At 39.3% G+C, this 26,619-nt stretch overlaps 5 protein-coding genes across 8 annotated transcripts; 4 read left to right on the top strand and 1 right to left on the bottom strand.

The window, feature by feature from the left end:
• Positions 1 to 478: 478 nt before the first annotated feature.
• LOC106938462 (apolipoprotein A-I-like) lies at positions 479 to 1,813 on the bottom strand. 2 transcript variants are annotated; one of them, XM_015020520.1, is made up of 4 exons: positions 1,761 to 1,813; positions 1,604 to 1,655; positions 1,328 to 1,478; positions 479 to 1,222 (listed from the first exon to the last, which is right to left on the bottom strand). In XM_015020520.1, exons 2-4 carry the CDS (start codon positions 1,641 to 1,643, stop codon positions 646 to 648), a joined length of 768 nt encoding a protein of 255 aa, XP_014876006.1. In that variant the 5' UTR covers positions 1,644 to 1,655; positions 1,761 to 1,813; the 3' UTR covers positions 479 to 645. The 2 variants fall into 2 exon arrangements, with proteins under 2 accessions (XP_014876006.1, XP_014876007.1); XM_015020521.1 differs by having other exon boundaries at positions 1,604 to 1,652.
• A 2,279-nt stretch (positions 1,814 to 4,092) lies between these two features.
• LOC106938461 (apolipoprotein A-I-like) lies at positions 4,093 to 5,493 on the top strand. The gene is made up of 4 exons (XM_015020519.1): positions 4,093 to 4,192; positions 4,284 to 4,335; positions 4,446 to 4,596; positions 4,682 to 5,493. The coding sequence occupies exons 2-4, from the start codon at positions 4,296 to 4,298 to the stop codon at positions 5,256 to 5,258; spliced, it is 768 nt and encodes a 255-aa protein (XP_014876005.1). The 5' UTR covers positions 4,093 to 4,192; positions 4,284 to 4,295; the 3' UTR covers positions 5,259 to 5,493.
• Positions 5,494 to 10,517: 5,024 nt separating this feature from the next.
• Positions 10,518 to 12,443, top strand: apoeb (apolipoprotein Eb). Its single transcript, XM_015020522.1, has 5 exons — positions 10,518 to 10,608; positions 10,767 to 10,832; positions 10,920 to 11,073; positions 11,153 to 11,440; positions 11,527 to 12,443. Exons 2-5 carry the CDS (start codon positions 10,790 to 10,792, stop codon positions 11,837 to 11,839), a joined length of 798 nt encoding a protein of 265 aa, XP_014876008.1. The 5' UTR covers positions 10,518 to 10,608; positions 10,767 to 10,789; the 3' UTR covers positions 11,840 to 12,443.
• A 958-nt stretch (positions 12,444 to 13,401) lies between these two features.
• LOC106938464 (uncharacterized) lies at positions 13,402 to 25,955 on the top strand. 3 transcript variants are annotated; one of them, XM_015020525.1, is made up of 5 exons: positions 13,402 to 13,407; positions 24,515 to 24,632; positions 24,809 to 24,853; positions 25,067 to 25,277; positions 25,487 to 25,955. In XM_015020525.1, the coding sequence occupies exons 2-5, from the start codon at positions 24,515 to 24,517 to the stop codon at positions 25,641 to 25,643; spliced, it is 531 nt and encodes a 176-aa protein (XP_014876011.1). In that variant the 5' UTR covers positions 13,402 to 13,407; the 3' UTR covers positions 25,644 to 25,955. The 3 variants fall into 3 exon arrangements, with proteins under 3 accessions (XP_014876011.1, XP_014876009.1, XP_014876010.1); XM_015020523.1 differs by lacking the exon at positions 13,402 to 13,407 and adding an exon at positions 24,373 to 24,403 and having other exon boundaries at positions 24,532 to 24,705; XM_015020524.1 differs by lacking the exon at positions 13,402 to 13,407 and having other exon boundaries at positions 24,500 to 24,632.
• On the top strand, positions 18,199 to 19,241 carry apoc1 (apolipoprotein C-I). The gene is made up of 4 exons (XM_015020526.1): positions 18,199 to 18,282; positions 18,552 to 18,620; positions 18,723 to 18,858; positions 18,938 to 19,241. Exons 2-4 carry the CDS (start codon positions 18,566 to 18,568, stop codon positions 18,999 to 19,001), a joined length of 255 nt encoding a protein of 84 aa, XP_014876012.1. The 5' UTR covers positions 18,199 to 18,282; positions 18,552 to 18,565; the 3' UTR covers positions 19,002 to 19,241.
• Positions 25,956 to 26,619: the final 664 nt, after the last annotated feature.

Here is a 26,619-nt window from a genome sequence, read left to right as displayed (position 1 = left end):
TCAGCATGGAGGTGAGGGGGTGGACTAAAAGGAGGAAAGGCTAGATTGCACAATCTAAAATGTGTCATATGAAAAAAAGTTAGGCATGTATTTTTACCAAAATATTTTATATGTAAAGACATGTGGTTATATTACTTTCTCCTTTAATAGTGTTGGTCCATCATGGCTTTTTGAGTTTGACTTGTAGTGATAACACACTAAAGCTTTCATGGCAAGAACAATAGGGAGCCTGAGGAGAAACTACAAGGCGAAACTGTGGTACAAGCCAAAACATGTTGAGGCAAAATACTTATTGCTTCTTGGGAAAAACAAGCACATGTCTTTGTGGTAGCTAATCAGAGGTGTGTGATTTATGGAATTGCATTTATACACAGATAAACAAAGTTCAGACATTTTTATGCAGTATTTTCTTATTTTATTTTAGATAACTTAAATTACAAAAATGGTCAAATACATATATACATGTGGACAAGTGCAGGATCTGGCTTGTTTTTTCAGGACTCAGCAATAAATATAACATGGATATTCAAACTGTTTGGTCTCATTTACAGTGCAACATTGGCATTTCATTGTTCATCCTCCATATGGCTGGTGGTGGAACGCTTTTTCAGGATTGTGTTTATGTCTGCAGAGGTTGAAGACGACTTAGTTGGCTTCGATGAACGACTGGTAGAGAGACATGAGCTGGGACTGGAGGTCTTGGGCGTAGGGGTCCAGTTTGTCCCTCAGGTCCTCAGCATAGGGAGCCACAATTTGCTTCACCAGACTGGCTCTCTGGGTCAGCTCTACCTGGACCTTCTCGGTCACGGGGGCTACGCTCTTCTGGAACGCTTCCAGGTGCCGGTCCACCTTCTGCTTCAGGTCATCTGTGTAGGGCCCCAGCTGAGCCTGCAGGTCCTTCACGCTCTGCTCCAGGTTGGTCTTCAGCTCTTCGCTCTTTTGAATCAAGGTGGACCTCAGCGCCTCGGAGTCCAGCGAGTCCGCGTAGGGGGCCAGCTCCTGCTTGAGCTGCTCGACCCTCTGCTGGATCTGGGCCTTCATGTTCTCGGTGTAGGGCTCCAGTTTGTCTCTGACGGAGCTGAGCTCTTGGGTCAGCACACTTTTCAGCATGTCAGCCTCTGTGGTTATCTTGTTCATCAGGTCCTCGGCTGCGGGGGAAAGCTGCTCCTGCAGGGTCACAGCATACTTGCTGGCTAAGTCAGCGCTCTCTGTCAAGCGGGCACTAGACAACCAAAACAAGACAAAATGACTGTCAGGACATCTACGACTGTGTAACATGCTGCAGAATACAAGCCTCCCCCCTCCAACTCTCCCTCACGCAACGTACTTAACTTCCTGTCCAATTGGTGAGCTCCTAATCATCTCCAGAGTATCATCAGCTGTTTGTGTGGCCTTGGCAATGTAGTCCCAGAAAGCATCAGTCAACACTTCTAACTTTGGCTTTGGTGCATCAGCGTAGAAGAGGTTGGCATTGCAGCCTTGCAAAAATAAAGATGTGAATAAAGGTTATTTTCAGACCTAATTTATTTTATTACTATTTATTTATTTGTTGCTATTATTATTATCAGTCCTTGTTTATTTTATTTAAGTGAGAGCATCTTACCAGAGAGCACTGCAGCGATTAGCAACACAAACACCTTCATGACTGCAACCTGCTGAAAGACATTAATACTTAATAATCAATTCCTACTAGTAAGGCTACATCAACACTTTTAGATTTTGCTGTAAACATGTAGTCTGAAGCGCAGTGCTTGTCTCACCTGCTTTGGGGCGTGTGTATCTTTCAGGGCTTAGCGTGTTAGTGACTGTGTCTCAGTGTTGCTTCCGTGTATATATACAGAAGTCAGATGACCGTTGTAGTGAAGAGCCCAAAGTCCAGGAGTCCCTGCCATGCTGTCACAACCGCTCTACTTTTTATATCTGCTGTTTTTTTAAAAATATGTTTTCACTGAACAGCTGAATGATGGAAAATACATACAGAAAAATCCGCTTTGGTTTTCAATAGTGTCACTTCCTCCCCTAAATTGTTTGCAGAAAGCTTTAAAAGTGTGCAGCTTTTAAGGTGTCAACATGGTCCAGCACTAGCAGTCACTAGATAACTTAAGATAACCCTGTTAGACTTGTGGACTTTGTCTTCAGGTCAAGCTCCACGAATTAAGCGCTATCAAGATGGATCCACTTAAATTCTTTATTTCTTAATTTTAGCCCCTTGAATTCATGGTGGACAGAATTTTATCTCATTTAAGGGTTTTCTTTTATTTATTCAGGAGATACCTGTTGGACATTTCTATTTGGAATGGTTTTATGAGTTTACTACTAAAGGAGATATTTTTAAATGAATGTGAGGGAAATAGAAAGCAGCCTAGGACAGCTTTGTCCCAAAAATATTTAGGTCAGTGTCCTGCTGGAACGTAATGCTTCGCCCCAGTCTCATGTCTTCTGTAGCCTCTAGCAGATTTCCTCTCATTCTATTTTTTCCTTTAGCTTTCTTGTCAACACTTTGTGATCTTAAAAGGTGTTGTAAGTACATTTTTACTTACTTACTTGTCAGCTTTAAACAGCTTCTCTGTCCATGTTAGACAAAAAGCTAATCTTTGGTCTCACCTGACGAGAGTATTTCTTCCACATGTTAGCTGTGCATCCTACGTAGCTTATTGAAAAACTGCAAACTGGACTTTTTTGCCTTTATTTCAACAATGACATTGAATGACATTTTGAACTGTGCTATGGGATATATTAAACTTTCTAGACACTGTACTTCCATTTGTGGAAAAGAAGTGGAGATGGTGGAGTATAAATAACTTGTTTTTCACTTGGGCGAAAGACTAGAGACTCAACAGTAGCTGCGTTTCCATTGATCACATAATTGTGCAAGTTGGAATCACTAAAATAAATTTGTTAATGGCAATTTTGAAAAAAAAAAAAAAATCAAATTTTTTGCTAAAATGTTTTTGCATATGTGTGAGGTGGTTTTTTAACTCTATCAAAATTAGTGTATTTTTCAAAACTTAAATGAAAACACTTTTTTTGCATCAACTCATGATATCAACTCGTTAATATGGGCAGCAGAGATGAAGAAGATGACAGGAAGCAGCAGGAGGATGATGCCGCTGCATACTTTTTAACTACTTATCTCGTGGACAAACGTATTCACGTGTGATTTTAATTGTGTTCCTCATTTAATGAAAACACTACAATTGCAAATTGTGATTTTCCAATCTTAGCAGATTATTGACAAAGTTTTGTGAACATTTGTAATGGAAACGCCACTAAAGATGCTGTCTACAAGAAAGTACAGAAAAAACTCCTCAAAGAACCTTCAATCCACTTCCTTTTGCTTCAAAATAATGTGCTACTTTCTTACATAAAACCCCAATGAAAGATAAAATGCAATCAAGTTTCTTGTCGCAATTTTACAACACATTAGAAAGTTCAGGGGATGGGTGTACTTTAGCTACTTTTGACACTGCACATGGTGTAATATTGTTCTTTGAGTGAAAAAGATTCATTAATCAAGAAAACTCTAAAATGTGTTTATGAGAATTGACCTCTGACACATGTAACTGAAGCAGAAGCTACTTTGTCCCTCAGAGGCTGACGATGCCTGAATGTACTGACCTTTGGTCAGACAGATATGCAAGACTGCTGAACATTGGCATGACACAAAAGCAACAACTATTAATTACCCTGAAAGTTGTTGGCACAATAAAAAGATTACAGGGAAAATTCTGTATGTCTACTTAAAGTTGGAATTCAGTGACAGTAATGTTGTGGATTCTGTCTGTAGTAAAGAGCTGGAGGCTTTCAGATGAACATAAGGTCAAATAGGGTTAACACTATGGATTTAGTTTCACTGCTGTAGTCATGAAGCACAAACACATTTTTAGGCAATAACAGAACAATGTAATCTTGATTTTACATTGATCATTTCCTCTTAAAGTGGTAATTGTACAGGATAAAACCAGTACTTAAATGATATTTCTGGGGCAGAAGGGGCTTGTACTTGCTTGTTGCATAGATTGTCTGCTACAAAATATCAGCAGGGAAAGAAGGGTGAGGCAAGGTGACAGCAAAGCACTACCTCTTGGACTTTGGGATCATAACTGTCCGAATTCACTATATAAGCTGCAGAGCTTCATCACTTCGGCACCAGCACAACTGAGCGGATTTACAGACACTCTTGTAAACTCAGGTAAGAAGAGGAAACGGAGGAAGCTCTTTTCATCTAAGCTTACTGAAGGAAAATGCTTTTGTGACTTTTTTTTTTGTTTGTTTTGTTGCAGCTTCAAAGAGCCATGAAGGTCCTTGCTGTGCTCGTCCTGGCTGTTTTCACCGGTAAGTAAGCTGGGGGCAAATCAAAATGAAGCGTAAAGTCTTGTTAATGACTGCATTGTACCTTCAGACAGCTGCGGTAGTTTCAAGTTATCCTTCTGTCCGTCCAACAGGCTGCAATGCCAACATCTTCTACGCTGACGCTCCCAAGCCTCAGCTGGAAGTAATGACTGATGCTTTCTGGGACTATGTCGGCAAAGCCACCCAGACAGCTGATGACACCCTTCAGATGATCAGAAAGTCCCAGTTTGGCCAGGATATCAGGTATGACATACACCATCACATGAAGCATGGCTTTTATTTAGCTTTTGCAGAGCGTAAACTCACTGTCTCCTGTCACTCTGTTCAGTGCCCGCATCACTGATGGTGCTGAAGCAGCCAGCCAGTATGCAGTCACCCTGCAGGAGCAGCTCCCACCCAGAGCCCAGGAACTGATCACCAGAGTCACCCAAGAGGCAGAAGATCTGAGAGAACGCTTGAACACTGACCTGAACAACGCCCGGGAGAAGCTGGAGCCCTACACTGAGAACCTGAAGGTCCAGATCAGGGAGAGAGTGGAGCAGCTGAAGCAGGAGCTGGCCCCCTACACCGAGAGTTTGGATACTGAGACCCTGAGGACCACCGTCATCCAGAAAAGCGAGGAGCTGAAGGCTCAGCTGGAGCAGAGTGTGCAGGAGCTGCAGACTCAACTCGGGCCCTACACTGACGACCTGAAGCAGAAGGTTGACCAGCAACTGGAAGACTTCAAGCAGAGAGTCGCTCCCATGACTGAGAGAGTCCAGGATCAGCTCACACAGAGAGCCCAGCAGGTGAAGGAAATGGCTGCCCCATACGTAGACAACCTGAGGGAGAGGCTGGACCCCTACGCCCAGGACCTCCAGACTCGTCTGACCTCCCTCTATGAATCCTACATCAAGGCCAACTAAGTCAAACTCCAACTGACTCTGAACCAAAAGAAACTGCATCAAATAAAACAGAATTTTCTCCTGGATGCCAGAAACATGGCAGTGCAACTTTAATTTACCTGTTTGGAAAAGCTACAGTTGTTAGTTCATGTAACGTTGTCAGAAAAGTGATACATAACAAATGCATGTTGGTCTGTGACCACAAGGTGTCCGCTCCCTAATTTATGAAAATAAAACAAAATCAAAAGAAACTTGAGATCCTTGTGTATTTTTTTATGAAATTTCTTTGTAATATTTCATTTTCCAGCCTTTGGACAAAAAAAACAGAATATGTTTAAAGATGTTAAAAAATAAACAAAATGAAAACAACAGCAAGTGTTACGTTTATAAACAAGCAAAGAAGAAATTTTCTGTAAAAATCACGTTTAAAGTTGAAACCTTTTTTCAAGACCAGCTGCTAATGACTGGGGTTTTATGGGAAAAGAAATATAAAGAAAAGCTTTATACATAATTCTTACTTAATTATGCTTAATTAATTCTTATGTTCCATTATAGGGAAGGGTTTTGAAACAACATCGATGTGTGCCGTGTATTAGACGGTAAAGTGACTTATTGCATACAACTCTTCCTAATTACTAGTAGTTTTCCTGTCAATATGAGCTGTGGATTAGTGCTGCTCCTCCAAAGTTACCATGGTCCTTTTGCCAATACTTTTGCCAGGCACTGTGGGTGCTGCAGCGGCAAAGAGCTGCGAGTTTCAGACAGGCATATTCGAAACAGACCATATGAGTGAATTTAGTAAAGTAGCTATAGATTTCATGCAAAATATATTTTGTTTTATCGAAACCTTTTTAATTATTAAAGAATTTGTAACTAAAGCAGGGTAAGGAGAATGAGGCCTTAGCATAAAATAAAGTGTTCAGTCTAGTCAATGATACGTTAAATCCTGAATTAAACCCTGCTTTAACACCTAACAAAAATTGTCAAATTTTATAAAATAACAACACACCTTGTCTTTAACACTCGACATCAGTGATAAGTAAAGGCATTAATGAATACTGAGAAAGAATTGAGTAACACGCTGTTTTTATGTTCTACTTACAAAAGCTGCCCCCCAACACCCGCCTCCACGCCCTCGTACCATTCTCTTGTGGAGGGCATGTTCAAATTTGTTTTCACCTGCAAGTCTGGATGTTCGTACACACATCCTGATCCTTCTTTGTTTGTTTTTTTTGCTCTAAATCACTTCTCTTTTCGTGCCTCCAAACCTTCAGCAAGATTACTCCCACGCTGACTTACCCAGTGGCAAACAACATTCCTCAGTTCTGCCCCCAGCTGTTACAGGACCTAAAAACACTGTTAACCCTCCACAGACTGAACAAGAAACAAGACAATACATTTTAACCCAAATAACACTTGTTTGGAAACCCAGGTTATGGGGTTTTTTGTTTCAGCCAATTTTTGGCAGCACTGATATTCCACATTAGTCTTTTTAAGATGCTCCTTAAGGCAGAAAACCTAACCAGGGGACACACAGTTGGGTTCTGGGTCACACACATTAATGCATGGTCACAGTAAGCATGTGGAAGAAGGTGCTTTGTTAAAATGACACCAAAATCCATGTTTTGGCTTATATTTAAAATAATGTTTGTTGGAAATCTCACTGCAAAGCTGTATTGAACACACCAACCTCATGGAGCATTAGGTTGTGTGGATGCTTTTCTCCAGCAGGGACAAGAAGCCGGTTAAAGTTGATGGGAAGAAGGATGTAGCTAAATGGATGGCAAAGAAATTCTTAGGCTGAAGCAGATCGAAGAGATTCATGTGTTTGAACGTCCCAATCAAAGTTCAGACCAGATTCAATCAAGAATGTTCTGCAAGGCTTATAGATTGTTTACAGATGTTCATCTTCTAATTTGACTTAACTTGACCTATTTTGCAACGAATGTGTAAAACATTGTGTGCAAAGTTGGTAAACAGACAAAGACTCGCTGTGACAGCACTCAAAAACTCAAGATTTTATTTCTAAAAATGTTTAAAAATCATGATTCTCCTTTTGTTTTATCATTATGTGCTATTTTGAGTTGGTCTATCAAATAAGACAACAAGTAAAATAAAGTTGCAGGTTTTAATGACATAAAATGAGAAGAAAAAAAAGAGATATCATAGAAATAAAGAAGTGAGTTAAAGCATACAACTGTGTTTCCTTACTTTTAATGCTTCTTTTTTGATAGGTGGAAACAAAGGATGGAAATCATTCCCACTTTTCATCACTGCATCTGTCAGGGCAGTACATATATATCTGAAAAGGGACAGAAGACTTTTTATAAATACTTTAGCACTAACTTAAAGAGACATCTTTCCTCATCTTGCACCAAGATGCATATCCAAATAAATGCAACAGTTCACACATTATATGGTGTTTTTCCACATCAGTCTTGTTGATTACATATTCCTCCTGAAATTAGCTGAGCTCAAAACAATGACAAACTCAGCAATTCCTAACATTTGATTTATTTCTACTCCCATCAGCTGATACCTCTGAGTCAGAATCCGATGGTAAGAAGTTTTTTGAGTTCATTTTTGCCATATCAAACAAAGCAAACGCATAAAGGAGACTTTGACAATGTGCAGCTTCCTGTGCAGAAATCAAAACATGTTTATCTACATTAACGTGAACATGTTCTTCTAATTAACCTATGATAACCTTACTGACACATCCAAACAAGTTGCCTTTTGTTCAGTAACTAAAGCCCCATCAGCCAAAAAACACATTCATTGGGGTTACGTTCGTTCAGTGCTCTGCCTGCCGACCCCTGACATCAGACGTTTGGTGTTTTCGTGGAGCAAAAGAAGAAGCATCTGCAGATTGGATGACTCTGTCAGATTTTCACTGTATTACCTCATATGTCTTCTTGAATCTGTCCCTTTCACTTCCCTTTCTGTACTGCCTTTTGTCCCGAATGCCCCTGAAAAACAAAAACTGAGCACTCAACCCTAAATGATCTGCCTGAGTAAACTCTGACTTCTTTGTGTGTTGTGTGCTAGAGGTAACACATTCCATCTGCACAATACAGGCACCAAATTTATTTGATTTTTTTTGTGTGTTGAAGCAGGTTTTGACTGTAAGAACTTTTCTCAGAAAACATCTTTTTCTGGTGCTACTGTTACCACATTTAATGTGTTCCAAAGAGATTAAAAACAAGATTTTTCAATGCGTTCCCTTTCTGGAATAGGCTGGTTATCGTCATGATTTCTGTGTGACACAACTCCTCATTCCAAACCCTCATTAGTCATTATTGTGTTGGAACATTAGGATCAAAGGGCTTTAGGTATGTTTGCTGTTATCACATTTCGAGGAAAGTAAATAAGTTTTCTCATTAGAATACAGCCAGGCAATTTATTACACTTCACCAATCACTGGATAGTTAAAGTGACGTCACTCAGTTATCACACGGTCCTGTTATCGTGGCCTCGCACCAATTACCTGCACATTTTCAACACTAAACAGAAACTTAAAAATCTAACAACAAAGCGGTCAAGTTCTAAAGGGCAAAGATGTTTAAAGGTGGCCACATAGCCAGTCTGGGTTCCACAAACCCAAAACCATGCATTGCTTCTCTGATTATGAAGTTATGACTGCAAAGCACCACACATTAACTTGGTTTCTCTTTCAAAATGTTCAACAGATCACTTCAGCTATGCATTAAAGATTTAATTCTTGTTTATGGATTTTGAGTCTTTTCTTGTTCCACTTGTATCTGGCAGCAAAAGCAACAACAATGTTGTAAGGCTCTAATTAGAGCGGTAAAATAATATACTTGTCTGACTGAAAGATGAATCATGACTATAATCAAAGTAGCAACACAGTCCATGACACATTTGTGCAGCAACACAAATATTTACTGCTTAGCAAGTTGTAATAAGTACTTTCTTTAACCATAAACCTCTATTCACTTTGCAATATACTTTTCTTTTACACTCTTTGACGTAAAGCCGATTTCGTAGCATCTATTTTATTCCATGACATCCACACTTAATGTTCCCTGATTCTAATCCTTTTTTTGTACCATGGGATTTCCATCCCACAAGCCTACACATGCACATCATGCCATCAGGACGTCTTATTTGTTTGAGAATCACATATCTACTGTTGGAAACATGAGACTGGCATAAAAAGGGAGCTATTTGTGATGGAGATGGTTGGGTAATCTCTTTGTGGCGATAAATGCTAATGCAGGTCATTTGAATTAAAATGTGGATGTGAAAAGCTGCTTTACATCCTGGTGTTAGATGATGCTTTTGGTTGAGAACTGATTTGTCAACAATCAGAGTAAGAAAACCCAGTTAACACAAACCAGCAAAAAAGAGCAGCAAAGAAAGCATTCAGATTGACTTTCTGTGTAAAATGTAGAGACATACAAATATAAAAACTATAAATCATGTTTGTGCAAAACAAGAAAAAAAAAAAAACCTGACATTTCTTCTGACTTAGATCACTGTTTTTTTCAGCTCATGAATGCCAAAAAGGTGTATCTTAATTATTTTTCCAGCTTCTCATGTTTTTTACATTTCACATAACAATTACATTAGATTAATTTGACTGAATGATTCACTGCACATTTCACTTCAGCTGTAAATATGTAAGTAATTATACACAAATGTTTGTTTGCTGTTTGATTTACTACTCTTAGACAATGAATTTCAAATGTCTATTTCATTACTCTAACTTGTGTTTATTCCTATTTTCCCAAAAATACTAAATACAACAAAAAGCGCTGGCACTTTCTGGACACAGCCTGGGGGATTTGCCCCCTGTATCCAGCTCTGGTTGCGCCCCTGAAGTCTAAACCTTTACAATCGTTCGTGTTTTAAGTTACTGTAACAAAATAATCTACCTTCTGGGATTAATACAGTATCTCTCGATGTACTCTAATCTGATGAATTAACGTCTTGTCAATTTTATGAGGACAAAATGCGACGTTGAAAATCCCGCTGCAGAATGAATGAATGACCCCGCTGCAGGTTTTAACTTTCACCTTGTTGCTTTCGTGTCAGAGCCACGCAGCGCGGTCAGCGCCTCTAACCAGCCATGCAAACTGCTGAGAACTTCGGACGCGGTGTCGCTGGTGGCACGTTGCGTGCAAGGACAGGCGGATCTGTGCAGACAAATCACCATCACGCCATGAACGCACGCGCGAGCGAGAGCGTGAGCAATCACTCACCCCATCAACCCCCCCCCCATCCTCCTCCTCCTCCTCCTCCTCCTTCTTTCACCCCACCCGTTCCACGCGGAACAGCAGCGGCACCCTGGGACTATAAAAACCCTCCGCCACAATCCTGGGAGCACGAAGGAAGCTCAACCTCTCAGGTGAGTGATGCAAGGAAGAAATAAATTAAACTAACTAAAACAAAAAAAAAAACTTAAAAGGCTGTTCGCCTTGATCTGATTCTGAATTGTTGAATTTAGCTGCTGCTTTTTTTGCAATTTCTGACTTTTTTTTTTTGCTTTTTTTGTTTATATTCCAGGTGTATCTTTCTGTTCAGCAACCATGAAGGCTGTAGCTCTGATCCTCGCTCTGGCAGTCATCACTGGTAGGTTTTGTGTTGCTTTGCCAGATAGCACACGATGCAATTTTTTTTCTTCTAATAATTAATGCTTTGTGTTTATATCCACTGTAGGCTGCAATGGCCGTGTTGTGCGACAGGCTGAGACCTCCATGACCCGCGTGGAGAACAGTGTGGAACGATTCCTGCAGTACATCATAGACCTGAACCAACAAGCCGATGGAGTCCTGGCGAACCTCAAAGTCCCTGAGCTCAGCAAGAACTTGGAGTGAGTGATGTCTTCTGATTGCATGTTCCTTTCTGCCATTGGGACCACAGTATTCTGATGTTTGGTCTGATTTCTCCAGAACTCTCATCACTGAGACCATGAGTGAGCTTACAACATACAGAGACGGCATCCATAGCAGGCTGGCCACCTACACCGCAGGTTCCCCAGGCCAGATCCCTGAGGATCTCCAGCTTCTGGCTAACAGACTGCAGAAAGACATGACAGATGCCAAGGAGCGCAGCACTGAGTACCTGAACGAGCTCCAGACCATGGTTGAGGAGAACACAGGTGACGTCCGCGACCGCATCACCGCCTACACAACAAAGCTGAGGAAGCGCCTGACCAAAGACACTGAAGACATCAAAGAGTAAGTTGGGTTTCGAGAATCTGTCTGAATAAAGCTTTCACTCGCACGTAACCTAAACGTTCCCCTCTTTTCTTTCTCTCCCTAAGCACTGTGACCACCTACATGAGTGAGATCCAGTCCCGCACCAACCAGAACCTAGACACCGTGAAGGAGAGCGTTGAGCCCTACGTGGAGCAGGCCAGAGAGAGCGCCGCTCAGAAGCTGAGGGACATCTCCACCATCCTGGAGACCCAGGCTCAGACCATCAAGACCCAGCTGGAAAGCAGCATGAAGGAGCTGAGCACCTCCATGGACAGCAAGCTGGAGGAGCTAACGGAGCTGCTCTCCCCGTACGCCACTCAGGTCCGCGAGCACCTTGAGAATGTCATGCAGAAGGTCAAGGAGACCGCCACTGAATAAAGAAAAGTGGTTATTGAGGTTCTAAATGATTGGTGGTATCAGAGGAAGGAATGAAGATGGAAGTTACTGATGATGTATATTTCTTTTGCTCTTATGTTCAGGATAGAGGGGTTTAAACAGAGGGAAGGTAGACCATCTCCTTTCTTTATTTTCTTTACACTCCCTTTATGCAAGTATCTCAGTCACCAAGAGTATATCTTCCAGAAAAGAGCAATTTTTTTTATGTGTTACTTTTTCTACTTTACTAGTGTTTATCCTCATTAGTTTTGCATTCAAAGTTTTTTTTTTTTTTTTTTTACACACAACTGTCTTTCATTTCAATAAATGCACTGAATAAATGATGGATTCATATACAGCAAGGCATCTGCTAATTCCTTTGCACATGGGCAGAACTGCTAAAATCTAACTCTGTATTGTCTGTTAGTTATTGCTGTACTTCATAGAAGAGTGGACAATAAACTGACTTCATGCATAGCTGACAGTCTTTTTGCAACAACTTTCTACGAAAGCATTCTTTGTTATTTTTTCATGATGTAAGCCCACAATGCTGCTCTCTGTCAGTGTAACCTCCAAGTCTGAGTGAATAAAGAATTCAGAAAAGATGTTTTCACTTGCATGGCTTGTTTCTCTCATTAAACATTCAAGACTGATGCATTATTTAAAATGACATAGATCCAGTTACACTCTCACTTCAGAGGGGTCTTAAATGACCTTTTCACTTTCAAAGTATTTTGACTATAAAACGAAGCAACCTCAACTGTTGCTTCTCAGTTTGTGGTGACTGAATTAACTTTAACACAATCAAACAAAGACTTTTTTCTGGGTGAGTGTTTCATTTCAGAGTTTAATAAGGACCTTCCATAAAATGAACTACCATATCTTAGCCAACCTCTTGCTCAACATTTGCAGCATGAGAAAATGATACAAGATATCTATTGCCATCTTCACATAAAATACAAGAATAAAGCCCAAAATGAAGGCTTTTCTTCTCCGCTGTTTCTAATCACAAATCAACTGTATTTGCACTAAGTGCCACCCCTGCATCCTCAAGCCCACCTTTTTGGTGTCCAGTTCAGACTTGTTCATATTTGCTTTCAGATTCCTTCCCAGCAGGTGTTTGGGAACAAGCTGTGCCATTTACAGTGACATTATACCAGTTCCAGCTTTATCTGCACTTATGCAGGTTTGAACAGATGTGCCACTCAGATCAACAAACACACAGACCTCATGCATGCTCTCATTTATTTTTGGGATGAGATCGATGGCTGCATGTCATGCCATTTCACATTTCCGTTAAGTTTCTGTGCCTGAACATGATCATTTGTTACATAAGAGGATGTGTTGAGAAAGTCTTGGCACATATTCAAGCCTTTTCATTGGTTTCTGCTGTGCTGAATGCATATAACATCAAAATAAGCATTTGAACCTGCTGAGTTTGAGAACTTCTTTATGTCTGTCAAACTCAGCAGGGCTTTTCCTTTGAAGTTCAGAGCAGAGGCCAGTAGGGGACACCATTCACCCCCTTCACTGACCAACATCCGTCCTCTGACCCCCCTGTGTACGGATCCGTGCTGCACAAACTTGCAGCTGTGTTTTCTTAGTTGGAGAGTTAGATAAACTATATGCCTCATGAAAAAAAAATGTGAAAATGAGACTTCATGAAAGGGAAATACTTGATTTACAAGACTGAAATGAATGCATTGTGTCTGACTTTTGCATAAATTTCCAAACATGGTTCCAACAAATTGCCTTAAAATATCCAGAGTGGGAATTTACATTGTCTGGCAGACAGTTTTCATTTTTTTTTGCATATATTTGGACTCTTTTATTATGACACTCCTTAGAAAATAATAATAATAAAAAATAAAAAAAAAACGAGTTCCTTTTCAAAGCTGTTTTCAAAGTTGTTCAAATACTAAACAGTTTGTCTGTGTGTAATATAACCAGGATGTTTTCACACCAGATAGTCAGGTACACTATTAAGTGTGAAAACTATTAGGACAAGATTGAGAGCCAAAAACATTTGTTTCATTTTCAGCTGGTGCCGTTCACCTTTACACTGCACCGTCGAACGAACTGAACCCTCTGCCTTTGCTTGTGGCGGCGTTGTACCGAGAACCACTGAAGGTAGTGAGACGAAAACCTCTGAAGAAGACAATGAGCTAAACTTTCTTCTTCACGAAATGCAAAATAAAATATTAAATAGCGTCAGAAAATAGCGATTATAACATTTCTCTTTTGTAGTTGGTAAAAGACCATGGTCCATTTCTTCTGCCAGCTCTAGACCAGAGGTCTCAAACTCCAGTCCTCAAGAGCCGCTGTCCTGCAATTTTTAGATGTGCTTCTGCTTCACCACACCGGAATAGAATAATTAGGTTATTAGCAAGGCGTTGGAGAACTTATCTACACAAGAAGGAGGTAATTAAATGGAAGAATATCATTCCAGTGTTTTGTACCAGTGGCACATCTAAAAACTGCAGGACAGTGGCCCTTGAGGACTGGAGTTTGACACCTGTGCGCTAGACTTGTTTTGGTTGTATTTACCCAGAACTCTGTCCACTTTCATCCACTTAGTGCTTTTGAAGTGGTCTCTGGTCCCCTTAGCATTCACATGCATTCAAATCACTTCAACCAAGAGGTAGGCATACCACAGTCAGCTTTTTTGAGCTGCATCTGAGTTTGATAGATCAATCACACCTCGCCAAATGAACGAGAAATTCAAGGCAAACAAACTGGAGTTAAATTAAAGCAGACTAAACACGGCTGGTGTGAATCCACCCTAAATCTGTTCTGTGAAGGCCCCAGAGACCAAAGAACATATCAAATAAGTCAAGGATAAAGTTGTTGAGGAATTTGTAAAACAGTAATAATCCTAAGCACTGGACATCTCACAGAGCATCTATCACCCAAAAAAGTATGGTACCACTGCAACACAAGACAAGATCTGGTGGAAGAATCTATTTGCAGGTCAGCTATTACACACACTTTAAAAATCTGGACAATATCCCAATAGTTTGGGATATTGCAGATTCCTTTCTGCAATATCAAATATCAACTTTGAACCTTTCATATAGAATTAGTCAATCCATTATTGCGAAATGGAAAGTGAATTGCACAACCTCATACCTACCAAGACTTGGCCTTCAACCTAAAATGAGAAGGTAGGCAAGAATATCATAAATCAGAGCATTGATAACTCTGCAGTAGGGCCAGAGGTCTCTGGTTTAGGTTGGAGGCTCTCTCAACATGATTTCCAGCTTATTGTGCAAGAGTGGTGAGACTGTTGAAATGTTGCAAAAAGCTAAAACAAACATGGGGAAGGAGGTACTTTGGTCAAAAGGGGCACATTTAAACCTTTAGGTTCAAACACAACATCTGATGTGTGGAGGAAAACTAAAACCATCATCTTAAACACTCCAAAGTGAACCATCTTAGTGGCAGTGTGACAGAGGCTCCTTTCTTTATGAGGGACATCGAAACTGGTCAGAAATAATGGGGACATGGAGGGAGTTAAATGCAGGGCAACTAAAATATGTGTTAGAGGTTGTGAAAGACGTGAAACAGGGCACAGGGTCACTGTCCAGATGGACAGTGACCCGGGACAGGCAGCGACAGCGACAGGTGGAATGGTTCAGATCAAATCATATCCAGATATTAGAATGTGTCAGACCCAATTTCAATTGAGATTCTGTGACCTAAAAATTGATGGTGTATCCAATATGACTGGGATCAGTCTGCATAGATTGCAAGATTGCTTTTATTTACAACAAAAGGTTGTTCTTAAAAAATCTAAATTGATTTATCATTTTTTTATATTTTTATCAAAAGTTTTGAAACCAGTTATCTTCTGCTTTGCAATAATGCACTGCTTTTTGTGTATCAGGTAAAAATACTCCCCGGAAATATTATTGACATTGACAAAGTGTGAAAAGTTTCAAGGTTCAGAATACTTTTGCAGGATGCTTTTGTGAATAGGACACAGAACTTTTGAAGTTCAGAACTCCAAGAGGTTCTGTGTGCTGTTACACATGAGCAATTTGTATTTGTACTGTATCAAAATTAATAAGGGGAACTGCTGATATAACACTACAAACTGTGGGCAGATTTAGAAAAAGTGGATTTTTTTCTAAGAAAAATCATTTCACAAGATCATGAAAAACATGTTTACAGTTTCTTTCTGTGTGAAGGGGCACTTTGTTCAAAGTGAAAGAATGACTAACACAATGAGCAGCTGTTTATCACTCATGAAATCACTCTCTTTAGGGAAGCTGTGTTCATTTTCTGGCAGATAGAGTGAAACTCCTAGAGTAAGCTGCCAGTTGTTTTGAGGATTACTCATGAAAGGTAAAAAACAGGAAAACCACAATTAGTCTGCTTGTTCAGCACTTCTGCTCAGTCTGTTCCTATAGGGTGTCTGCACTTTGAGAACTGCCCAGCAACAATCTGGAAAAGAAAACAGCAAAAAAAAAAAAAAAGCAGGTGGTAACTAGCCCATGACTGCTAGTAACCTCTCCTAAAACATCCCCGTGGTGCTTTTGCCTCCTTTTGAAATCTCTTTCTTCACTTCGTTTTTCAGTGCTCTTTAGGGCTGGCACACAACAATGGCCTCCACGGGGGCCTGGGCAAAACACAAAAACAGGCCTTTCTTAAGCTCATTATTGCAAATTAGAAGCACAGTAGACATCCTCCTTAACACCCGATGCCTCCTACAATTATTCAAGAGGTGCTCGAATGCACGCAAGCTCAGGATTCATACTTCCACCTAATTGGCCTCTTCTGAACAAAAGTCGAGAATTTGGGGTTTCAGGACCCTAATCGTAATGTCAAAGCCTAAATTGTGGGCTTTTCATCATAACAAAAGGACTGGCTGGTGGCAGTGATTAGCAATAGAATGACCATTGTCGCTGAAGTCAAGATTGTGCATTTGATTCGCCATGTATAATAAAAAGCTTTAATTGTGGGTTACTGCAGTGCGTCGACTGTGCGTCTCTTTGCCGTCACAAGCTGACAGGAAGACTAAGCTGCATGTGGTTCTGTCTTGGTCATTTCCTTTTTCTTAAAAAAGGAAGGTGTGCACGAACCAGACTGTTGCAATGACATTTCTAATTCAAGAGGCAAATGAAAAACTAATAAAGCAACAAAAAATGGGTTCTGGGTCATCTTGCCCCTTCACATATTTATAAGCCCATTTCATAGATATACGTAACAATTTAGACACTTCCAACTTCATATCTATGAGACAAAATTTGTTTCATATACTAAATTAAGCATTTTCATAAATTATGGAGATAAATGGCCACAGAAAATACCCAAACATCACAAGTAATTTTATTTAGCTGTATACTATTATTATTCCATGCGATCTGTACATCTGATACAGTTTAATTTGCTGAATTTTTGTATAGATGCTACTTGGAAAGAATAATTTCACCAACAGAAGCCTAACGATTGATCACAAAATTGCCAGATGCGCCAAAAGCAAGCACTAAATGAATTCTGGTCTCCTTTGTTTATGGTGCAGTTCAGTTTTTATTGCCTGATGTCACCACACACAGGTCTACCACAGCAACTGCAACGTTTTTTGCATGACTACCAGCCTTTCTAGATGTTTGGAGGTTTGTAATAAAAGGACAAATACTAGGTTAGTTTCAAAATAACTATTTTTACTTGGACATCGCCTTAGAACCTCTGAGTTTATACTTAACTTTGAGTTGATTGCAATCTGCATGTGTAAAACAAACATTTCTGTGTAGAGCACCAAGGTTAGCTCTATCACAGGGACCCATGTCTTCTTAAATTGAGCTGTGTATTTAAACAATCTCTGATATTAAAAAGAATCACTCTTAGAGTCAGCATGGGTGCATAAAAGACACAAACAGTGACATCTTGTAATATAAGACAAAAAAACTATTAAAGTCCAGTTGCCTTTCAACACACTCTTGTCAAGTTATTACGTGGAGTTTTTTTTTGACACAGAGTTAACTGTGGGCAACTATCCAGGTCCAAAGTAGCTTACACATAGCTCATGTCTGTTTTTCTGTCAGCAGTGAACTCTGTCCGTCTACATCACCTCCCTGCTTATCTGTTCAAACCATGTTTTTGCTGATGGATCAGATGAAAATTTCACTCCCTTTTCTTCTAGTTTTCCCTGTAATCACAAGACATTATTTGTGAATTAAGCTCACCATTTCAACAAAATGCGCCAGTTGTGCAACATTTTATTTACAGTAGGCCTGTTTCGCCTGTGAGCTTTTTTAATGCAGTTATATGAGTGCAGATCAATGAAATGGGCAGGGATTCTTCAAGGCCATCGCGTCTACGTGTTGACCTAAATCTGGTGTTTTGCATAACACTCCTGAAACGGGGAAGGCTTATAAAAAGCAGGGACACTCTGACCATCCAAGACACACCATTTTTTTTTTCTGCGCAGAGACAGAAAAGAGGTATGCTTTACACTTTATCACTTAAAAAATTACGTTTTTGTAACTTTGTGCTGAAAAACAATAAGTAAATAAGAAGGTAAGGAAAAAAAAATAAATAATGAACCTTTTATTTTTTGGAAAGTTCTGCACTTCTTTGAAAGCTAAACTTTAATTGTGTATTAAATAATGTGATTGCTGGAGAAAAACAATCTATTTCAATGTTTTTCAAAGAACATCTGTGCTTGCAATTTAATGCAAATTCATAGCATTTCTCTGCTTTCTATCCTTAGGAAAAGAAGTCAAGATGAGACTGTATCTTGCAGCTGCCGTGCTGTTGCTGGCTCTTGTCGCATACACAGGTGCTTCTAAATGTTTTCATTCAGAAAAGTCTTGCATGTTTCTTTCTGCTATCATCTTGTATGAAGATTCTCATTGTCATTGTTGTTTTCACTGCCTTTCAGAGGCTCAGGATGACTCACTTGCAGAAAAGTTCTCAAACTTTGGGGATCAGATCACAGAGTTCGGCAAGAATGTAGCTGAAAAAGCCAAGACGCATTTTGACACCATTGCGACCAGTGAATTTGCAGAGAACACCAGGTAGACCGATACACATAAAATGCGTGTAAGTTCTTTCTTTTTAAGTGGACGACTCAAATTTCATTTTGAACCTTCACAGGAATTGGTTCTCAGAGAAGTTCCGTGCGCTTCAGAACAAGGTAAATGAAATGGCCAGTCAATGACCTGCCCTCTGTTCCCGACGCCCACACTGACAGATGACTTGCTTCTACACCATCTCAAGGCTGAAGTCACGATGCTCAACAAAATGGATGAAACTAACCTATTTCTGCCAATTTTTAGTCTGTGATCTTTTTTTTGGGAAAACTGTGTAAAAGTGCAATAAAACACATGGAATGGAATAAAATGTTCTGTTATATCATTATATTTCTGTACAAATAAAGTGAGAACTTCTAAAACAACAAGGCCCCTTGTGGATTTTGTTTCTTCAGATTTAACTGAATGATCAAGTGCAAACAGAACAAACTGAGCTGATAACAAAAGTTCAGATAATGTCAGCAGACAAATGACACTTTGAACTAAAATAAGCAGATTGGTTGCTTCTGCACTGCTGCAATGAAATATAAATAAGAAAGGAGACATTTAAAGAATTTAGTTTTTAAAAAACGTAGTTTTAAGAAGAGAAGGACACAAATATATATATAAAAAAACACTTAATAGGATGATAAGAGACAGTGACCAAATATTTTCTCTCAGAGCTGAAGATTTTGTTGATAATCACTCAGTGTGAATTCTCCGGAGGAACGACAGCGTTTCTGAATTTGTGAAAGAAAGCCATATTCTAATTCTGACATTCTGATGTCCATTTGCATTTTGCCATTGGCCACTGGAAAAAAAGCAAATTCAGATTACATTTTTTTCAACTACATGCAAAACGATACAGAGTATATCATCCCCACCACGAAATGCATTTTTTCAGCAGGACAGCAACATACTCAAAGATCATGGGCAGATGGATCGGGGAGCAGGTTGGGTGGAGGAGTCGCCTTCCAGCAACTACCCTCATCATACAGCCAAAGCTACAACTGAATAGTTTAGACCAAAATTCACTGTCCTGCATGTTTCAGGTGTTTCCTTGCTGCAAACTAATGCAGTACTTAATGGCATGCTGAGAAGGTTATTTTAATCATGTGTGCTGGAGAACAAAGATACTCAAAACCCACTGGATCCTTAAGACTGAAAGCCACTGGTTCAGACTAAGGCCTAGCTGTGTGCTGCAGCTATAAGTGTAAGTCTAAATTTAATTGAAAATATGTACCACCAAGATGGTCCCCTCTGTGCTTCAAATCTAGCAATAAATAATGCACAACATACTGCCATATTGAGCACCTCTCATATCAAACATATCTAATAGATAACGGTTTATTTCTGTCGGTTGTCAGGACCAAAGGGCAAACGCCAACATGGTAGCTTTTTGGGCATTTCATAATGCCCCTGGTATAAAGTCACTGTTTATGATGTGTTAATAATTCACCAGCTATCCAGGTTCAATGAAATCTTTTTCGCTGAAGAAAACAGTGGCAGAGGTCAGCCGCTTCTACACAAAGGCCACAGGTTTCTGTCACATGGCGCCGACCTCCACAACTGCGGTTTCTTTAAGGTCGCTAAGTCAGCTTGGTGAAAAAGCTTTTAAGTGACATGTTTGGGATTTTATTGTTGCGTCGTTGAAGGTTTTTGTTTGAAAATTTCCAGTTCTATCCAGCATCTCTCTTCCCTGATCTGAAGGGATGCTGGGCCTAATGATGGAGTCCCAGGTGAAAGGGTTCAAAATTCTTAATTGTGCTAGATGGCTGAGAAACCAGATTTTTAAGTATTCTGGTCTACTAGAAAATAACATTTCAGGAAGAGTTGCTTCCATTTAGAACAAGTGAGGTGAAAAGCCCATGTATCTACCAAAAACTCAAATCAATATGAGGTGGACTCTGACCCCTTAAAGATCTTTTTGTACCCGTCTTAACTAAAACACGTATCTCTTCTTTGGAGACTTTGCCTGGTTTGTACACATTTCAGCACTCGCCAAATGGGGTGAGATATGCAAGCCAAAGGGCGCATCGACAGCTAACGCAGGCCCTAAAGAAGATGGCAGCAGTTCAGAACCCGTGATTTTACAAAAGAAGCATTTTGCAAATCTTTGCTGACACAACAATCTGCAATGTAATATAACTACACTAAATTAACACAAAATGTGATACTTGAAAGATTAAACTAGACGGCTCCAAAAGTATTTTGAGTTTTAAGCTTTTTAAATCCCCAGAATTGGCAGCTACTTCAAATGTCTTTGCATTGCACGTGTTTGTAGTCTTTGCTTTTATGAGGGAACAAACAGTAGGAGTCAGATTGGAAAAATAAGCCCACTCACTGGAACAGGTTCAGCGAGTGGGTTTTACTTGTTGTCACTCTCCGATTTGGCAATAAAATATTGAAGCAGAGAAAAAAAGGAAAACAAGCGCAGGATCAATGATCTTGCGGTAAGGACCAATGTTCGCACTCTTGCACCAACCTAAATCAAATACAGCAGCCTGATAAGATTTGACTCGCTTAATTTCTGTTGATGAAAGACAGGAAAAATGGTAAAAAACTGCTTCTTTTTTTGTAATTGTGTTCGTAGTAATGTAAAAACTTGAGATGTAAAAACTTCTTTTGTTGTTGAATCAGTCAGTAAAAGTTACTGTGACGTTCTGATGGTTTTAGCAGAAGACAAACTGACCGCTGGACGTGTTTCTCCTTTTCTTTCAGCACTTGCGACTTCAGACAAGCTTTCTTCTCTTGTTTCTCCTGCAAGGTACAACTTAAAAAATAAATCACACAAAATTCTCATTATCAATGTTTTTCATTTATGGCATTGAGTTTGAGTTGATTTACTTCACTTGACTTTGTTTACCTGCAGCATGGAACCCGACTTCGGCACAGACAGCTGCCCCTGAGCAACCAGACTCCAGAGGAATACTGGAGAGGCTGGCAGACAGAGCTGGGTGATTTATTGATGATTTTGCTTGTTTTAATTTGTGGAGGAAACCTGGAGCACTTAACTCACAGAAGAATATAAATCCTATTTTTGAGTGGTTCAGTTGAAATCACAGTAGCTTGAAAAGATCATATATTTCGTTACAGATTTCTTCTTCTTTTGTGACTCTTAAATGTTTCAGATCCATATACTAATTTTACAAATCACACCAGAATAACCTAAGTACACACACACACACACACCCACCCCCACCCACACACACACAGAAACAAAAAAAAAAGATTTTAAATGACAAATTAATTTAGTAAGTAAAAATAATCAAATCAAAAATGGGCCAATTGTGGAAAAGTAAATCTAAAACCTAATAACTGGTTATATAACCCTTGACCTGAAAAACTGCCTTCAAGAATTTCTGATCACTAGCACGAGCCTTTTAGGTTACAGTGGAAGAATATTTGGCTTATCGATCTTTGAAAATGTGTTTTAATTGAGGAGAGTTTTGAAAAATGGGTGGCTTTAATTCTGGACTTTGACTAGGCCAATCCCAAGGGTTAATTTTGTTTTGTTGCTGTTGCCATATAGAGGCAGATATAGTGGTGTCCTTAGTCATTTATCAATCTTATTTGTGCTCTTCGAGTGATCTTGGTGGGCTGCCCACTCCTCAGAAGATTTTTCCCCTTTATTTCTGGATAAAGACCCTCCCTTTGACACCCTTTCTGGATTGATAGAATCAGTGGCTTTATTTTCTCCTGTATGTTTGTTTTTGAAGTGAGTTTTTTTAGATCTTGCTCACTACTTATCAAGATGTAAAAAATACAAGGTTGTAGTTAAGAGGTTTTCTGATTCTACAAGTTTGATAGTAATCAGGCCTAAAAGCGCCTGGTGAAGTTGAACTAGGATCTCAAAAACTCCAGTTAATCACAGCTGACTTATATTTAAGAATGGGTGGCGGGTGTTACATAGAACCAAGTTGCTTGCAATGATTTTGTCTTTGCATAAATTCAATTTTTACTTAAGTAGTCTTTAATATTCACTCAATCATCTTTGTCCAGTATCAATTTCTTTATCTGAGTGTGATTAAAATAGAAAAAAAAAATGGAAGAAGTGTTTGAGAAAAAAAAAAAAAAAACTAATACTTTGGGGTTCTTGCTAAATTTTGACAAAGAATTAAATAATCGTTATTGTTATATTTCTGTGTGCATTTAAAAATTTAAATTTTGATCTGTGTACAGGCAAGCCAAAGCTAAAATCCAGTCCATTGGAGAGACCGTGCTTGGCTTCGCTAGCGCTTATTATGAAGACCACATCCAACCAGTGGCTGGAGGCTATGTTGAGTGGGCCTCTAAAATAAGAAGTTCGTTGTGGGAGAGGTTTCAGAAAGCCGCTGATAACGACATACCACCTACTCATCAAGCACCTGAAAATTAGAAAAACAAATTGCCTTATTATCAGTTTTTACTTTCACTTCTTTACTTTCAATTTCCTGCTGTTTTCCCAACTTTTGATGACTGTAAAGACTGATGGCATAATCAAATAAAACTTAATTAAAACAACTTTGCCTCTTAAGTGAACTCTATTGTGGGAGATTGGAGAAAGTGGTGAATTTAAACAACTTCATGGGATTTTATTTGACCTAAATGATACATAATTGTGAAGCAGAAGGAAATGATACACAAGTTTAACAAAATAAAAAATAAAAAAATCAAGCAGTACAATTTCATTAATTTTTCTTCTACTCCAAAATAAAAGCAAGTGCAGACTGCAAAAAGAAGTCCACTTCTGTGTAATTTCATTTCAGCATAAATGACTTGGACTCAAAATATGTCAATGCAACAACATGATGATGTCTAAAGAAGAGTCACAGACTTCAAAAGCATAACTGATGGAGAGAAGTGAAACTTTGAGTTACTGAATCTCAGCCAGGGAAGTAACTTAGAGAGTTCCTGTAACACAGAAAGTGACAAAACCCCTACTTTTGGTTGCTTCAAGATTCCACTGAAATTTAAAAAAAAACAAAAAAAAACTTACCTACTGCAAGATATTGACTGCACACAGCTGCTCTATTAAACTGTTTTGATATCAAAACATCAAAACGGTTTAAGGAATCCATTTATTTGCTAATAGATGATGAGTGACTGAGTCTTACTCAGACAGTCATGCAAATGCTAGAAAGAATGCACAAAGAGGTAAAAGGTAAAAAAAATAAATAAATAAAAGTAATTACAGACACATCACCTTCCAAGGTGTTTGTTTTAAATTTACAGGCTCAAAGGTGAAGTCTTGGGGTTTAACACAATTTGTCCAGACAGGTCAGGAATGACAGACCACTTTTACTACCGAACTGACAGACTTGCTGACTGGAAAATGCTGATCTAATCAGCATTATCTTCTTTCACCGAAGGTAATGGGCCAATTTAAAGATTTCTTCTTGTTTTTTTCCCACCAAGCACCATCTTTTTTTTTTCTAAAGAAACAATTTCTTCAGTATCAGGAGCGCCCCCTTTGCATTTTACCATCTGAATGCAGATAAACGTACATCTCAGAAACATTGCACAACCACAATTCCACATGCGCCCCGGACGGCCATGTACACTGGACTTTGTAGGTGGATGCCTTTGAGTGTGTGTGTGTGTGTGTGTGTGTGTGTGTGTATGTGTGTGTGTGTGTGTGTGTTTGCATGAGCGGATACAAGCGTGTGTGTAATATCACCAGATGACGTTTGTTTGCAGTCCCCCCTATATCATCTCGTCCAGATGTGAGCTGTGGTTTACAGGCAACTCGCCTCCAGAGAAGACTGTCACGTCTTGGATCTGTACATCCAGCAACCACAGTAGGTGCTCAGCTCTTGTTAACGAGCATAACTCTCATTTCTTTGAAGCATATTTCACTTTTGCCCAAAAGAAGTGAGCAAAACTTTTCAGAAAAAAATATATATTTGTATCATTTTATTTGTTTAAAGGTTTGCATGTATTTTTTTTTTTTTTTTTTGTCTCTTTCTTGTTTCAGAGATGAACACAAAATTGGTCCTCGCACTTGTCTTCGCTCTTCAGGGTAAGGCAACATGCAAACTCCATCTGAATAATTATGCATGAAGTAGATGAAAAGTAAAACTACAGACGTTCCCTGATATTGCCGTAGCATACTGAAAACGTTGCTTTGCAAGATTTATACACAGAAACATTGAAACGTTTCTTTGAACAATTTGGGATTTACGTCTTTTATTCGTTGTCAAATAATAGTTCAACTCTTTTTGCTTTATTTTAGTCTCCATGAGCCTGAGTCAGGTTCCTCCACCAAGCCAGGAACTTGTCGACAAGTATGAGAGCCTGAAAGCTACTTTCTACAGGAGACTGGTCAATGCTTATGGCAAGCTGCAGGGTACCGTTGGACAGACCGAGCAAGCACAGACCACCAGGGAGTTCATCGAGTCTCTGAGAGACAAACCTGAACTGCAAGCAGTTGCCAAAGTTGCAAGGTCAGTGGTCTCTAAGAGTTTCAATTTGAAGCACGTCTTGATGTCTAGTTTTTTTTTTTTGTTTGTTTGTTTGTGCTTAGTTCAACCATTATTTCTTGATAAACATCAGAAGCATCTGTTAATTTTTTGCTGACAACAGCACACAGAGGTTTTTCTAGGCGACACGTTTCAACAAGTACACTTTTTTAAAATTATTATTATTCCTGCAGTGGTCTGGGCGCAGAAGCAGCTCCAGTGGTGGACAGAGCTCGTGCATCTCTGCTCGGTTTGTACGAACAATACCTGCGCCCCCATGTCGGAAACGGCTTGAGCGAAGCCATCGACCAGATCAAGGTCTACCTGGATCAATACATGCCCGCTGAGTAATACAATAACAATAACAATAATTCAAAAAGAACCAGCTAAAGCGGAAGTGCATGTCAGATGCCTGTAATAGATGATAGCTGATAGAATTACACCGGTTTAGCCTGAGAGGAGCAATACTCAATGCAAACACGATTATTTTGCCTGTTTCTAAATCAATGTCTTTGCCAGATCATGCAGAGTTACAAGCATGGCAAACATGTCACCATGTGAGCAAGTTCTGCATGTGCAGTGTTATATGTTTGATACACTAACAGTGTCTGTGTGACTGTGTACGTATGCGTGTGCGTGTTCAATAAAACATACTGAAAACTACGAAAGGTGTCCAGAAATCCCTTCATTAAAGAATCACTTCCACAGAAACAATGATGCAGATTTATTTTGTTACATTCATTTGGTTACCACCTAAAGGTCATTCATGTTGCATTATGGGAACATTTATCAGTCCTCACTTGAGTTTAGCCAATTAATTAATATTTCACAAAAATGAGTATCTTTTCCTGCATTTTGAATGTAAACATGATGCACTAATTGTTAGCTGGACGACACTCCAGGAAGTAAATGCGCATGTTTATTTTGCACACAGAACATTTTGTGTTTTTCTCTCAAAACAAAACAAAAACTTCTGAGCCTCCAATTTATAAGATCACATAAATATTACAAATGGCTGCTTAAAAGCTGCATGTGCTGATCCAGCACTTCAAATATCTTTTTGCATCTAGTGATGCATCATTACAACATGGTGCTAGTTTTATGATAGCATATTGTGCAACAGCCTGGGGAGGGTTTGTGGCTTTTTACCTAATTTAGGACAAACAGCAGATGAGCACAGCTTTTGCACTGAAATGAAAGAAACAAACAAAAAGTTCCTATTTTCCAATTACACAACACACTTCACGTAAAAACGCTAACAGCAGACAGGACCGGACACGATGCAGGCTTATAGTGACAGCACAAGTATGCAGCTTTAGTGTTTCTC

Source organism: Poecilia latipinna, unplaced genomic scaffold (assembly GCF_001443285.1).
Source record: "Poecilia latipinna isolate Pla-1442-1.1 unplaced genomic scaffold, P_latipinna-1.0 Scaffold2600, whole genome shotgun sequence".
Lineage (NCBI taxonomy): Eukaryota > Metazoa > Chordata > Actinopteri > Cyprinodontiformes > Poeciliidae > Poecilia > Poecilia latipinna.
The sequence above is the reverse complement of the archived record's forward strand: the minus strand, read 5'-3'. Positions and strand labels throughout refer to the sequence as shown.

Bases quoted from the DNA above. Each gene is read 5' to 3' on its own strand.
- LOC106938462 (XM_015020520.1), bottom strand. From the start codon at position 1,643: ATGAAGGTGTTTGTGTTGCTAATCGCTGCAGTGCTCTCTG. The intron at 1,479-1,603 runs GTAAGATGCTCT...TATTTTTGCAAG, and splicing joins AATCGCTGCAGTGCTCTCTG to GCTGCAATGCCAACCTCTTC. The intron at 1,223-1,327 runs GTACGTTGCGTG...TTGGTTGTCTAG, and splicing joins CCAATTGGACAGGAAGTTAA to TGCCCGCTTGACAGAGAGCG.
- LOC106938461 (XM_015020519.1), top strand. From the start codon at position 4,296: ATGAAGGTCCTTGCTGTGCTCGTCCTGGCTGTTTTCACCG. The intron at 4,336-4,445 runs GTAAGTAAGCTG...TCCGTCCAACAG, and splicing joins CGTCCTGGCTGTTTTCACCG to GCTGCAATGCCAACATCTTC. The intron at 4,597-4,681 runs GTATGACATACA...CACTCTGTTCAG, and splicing joins CAGTTTGGCCAGGATATCAG to TGCCCGCATCACTGATGGTG.
- apoeb (XM_015020522.1), top strand. From the start codon at position 10,790: ATGAAGGCTGTAGCTCTGATCCTCGCTCTGGCAGTCATCACTG. The intron at 10,833-10,919 runs GTAGGTTTTGTG...TATCCACTGTAG, and splicing joins CGCTCTGGCAGTCATCACTG to GCTGCAATGGCCGTGTTGTG. The intron at 11,074-11,152 runs GTGAGTGATGTC...TGATTTCTCCAG, and splicing joins GAGCTCAGCAAGAACTTGGA to AACTCTCATCACTGAGACCA.
- apoc1 (XM_015020526.1), top strand. From the start codon at position 18,566: ATGAGACTGTATCTTGCAGCTGCCGTGCTGTTGCTGGCTCTTGTCGCA. The intron at 18,621-18,722 runs GTGCTTCTAAAT...ACTGCCTTTCAG, and splicing joins GGCTCTTGTCGCATACACAG to AGGCTCAGGATGACTCACTT. The intron at 18,859-18,937 runs GTAGACCGATAC...GAACCTTCACAG, and splicing joins GAATTTGCAGAGAACACCAG to GAATTGGTTCTCAGAGAAGT.
- LOC106938464 (XM_015020523.1), top strand. The intron at 24,706-24,808 runs GTGAGCAAAACT...TTCTTGTTTCAG, and splicing joins TTCACTTTTGCCCAAAAGAA to AGATGAACACAAAATTGGTC. The intron at 25,278-25,486 runs GTCAGTGGTCTC...TTATTCCTGCAG, and splicing joins GCAGTTGCCAAAGTTGCAAG to TGGTCTGGGCGCAGAAGCAG.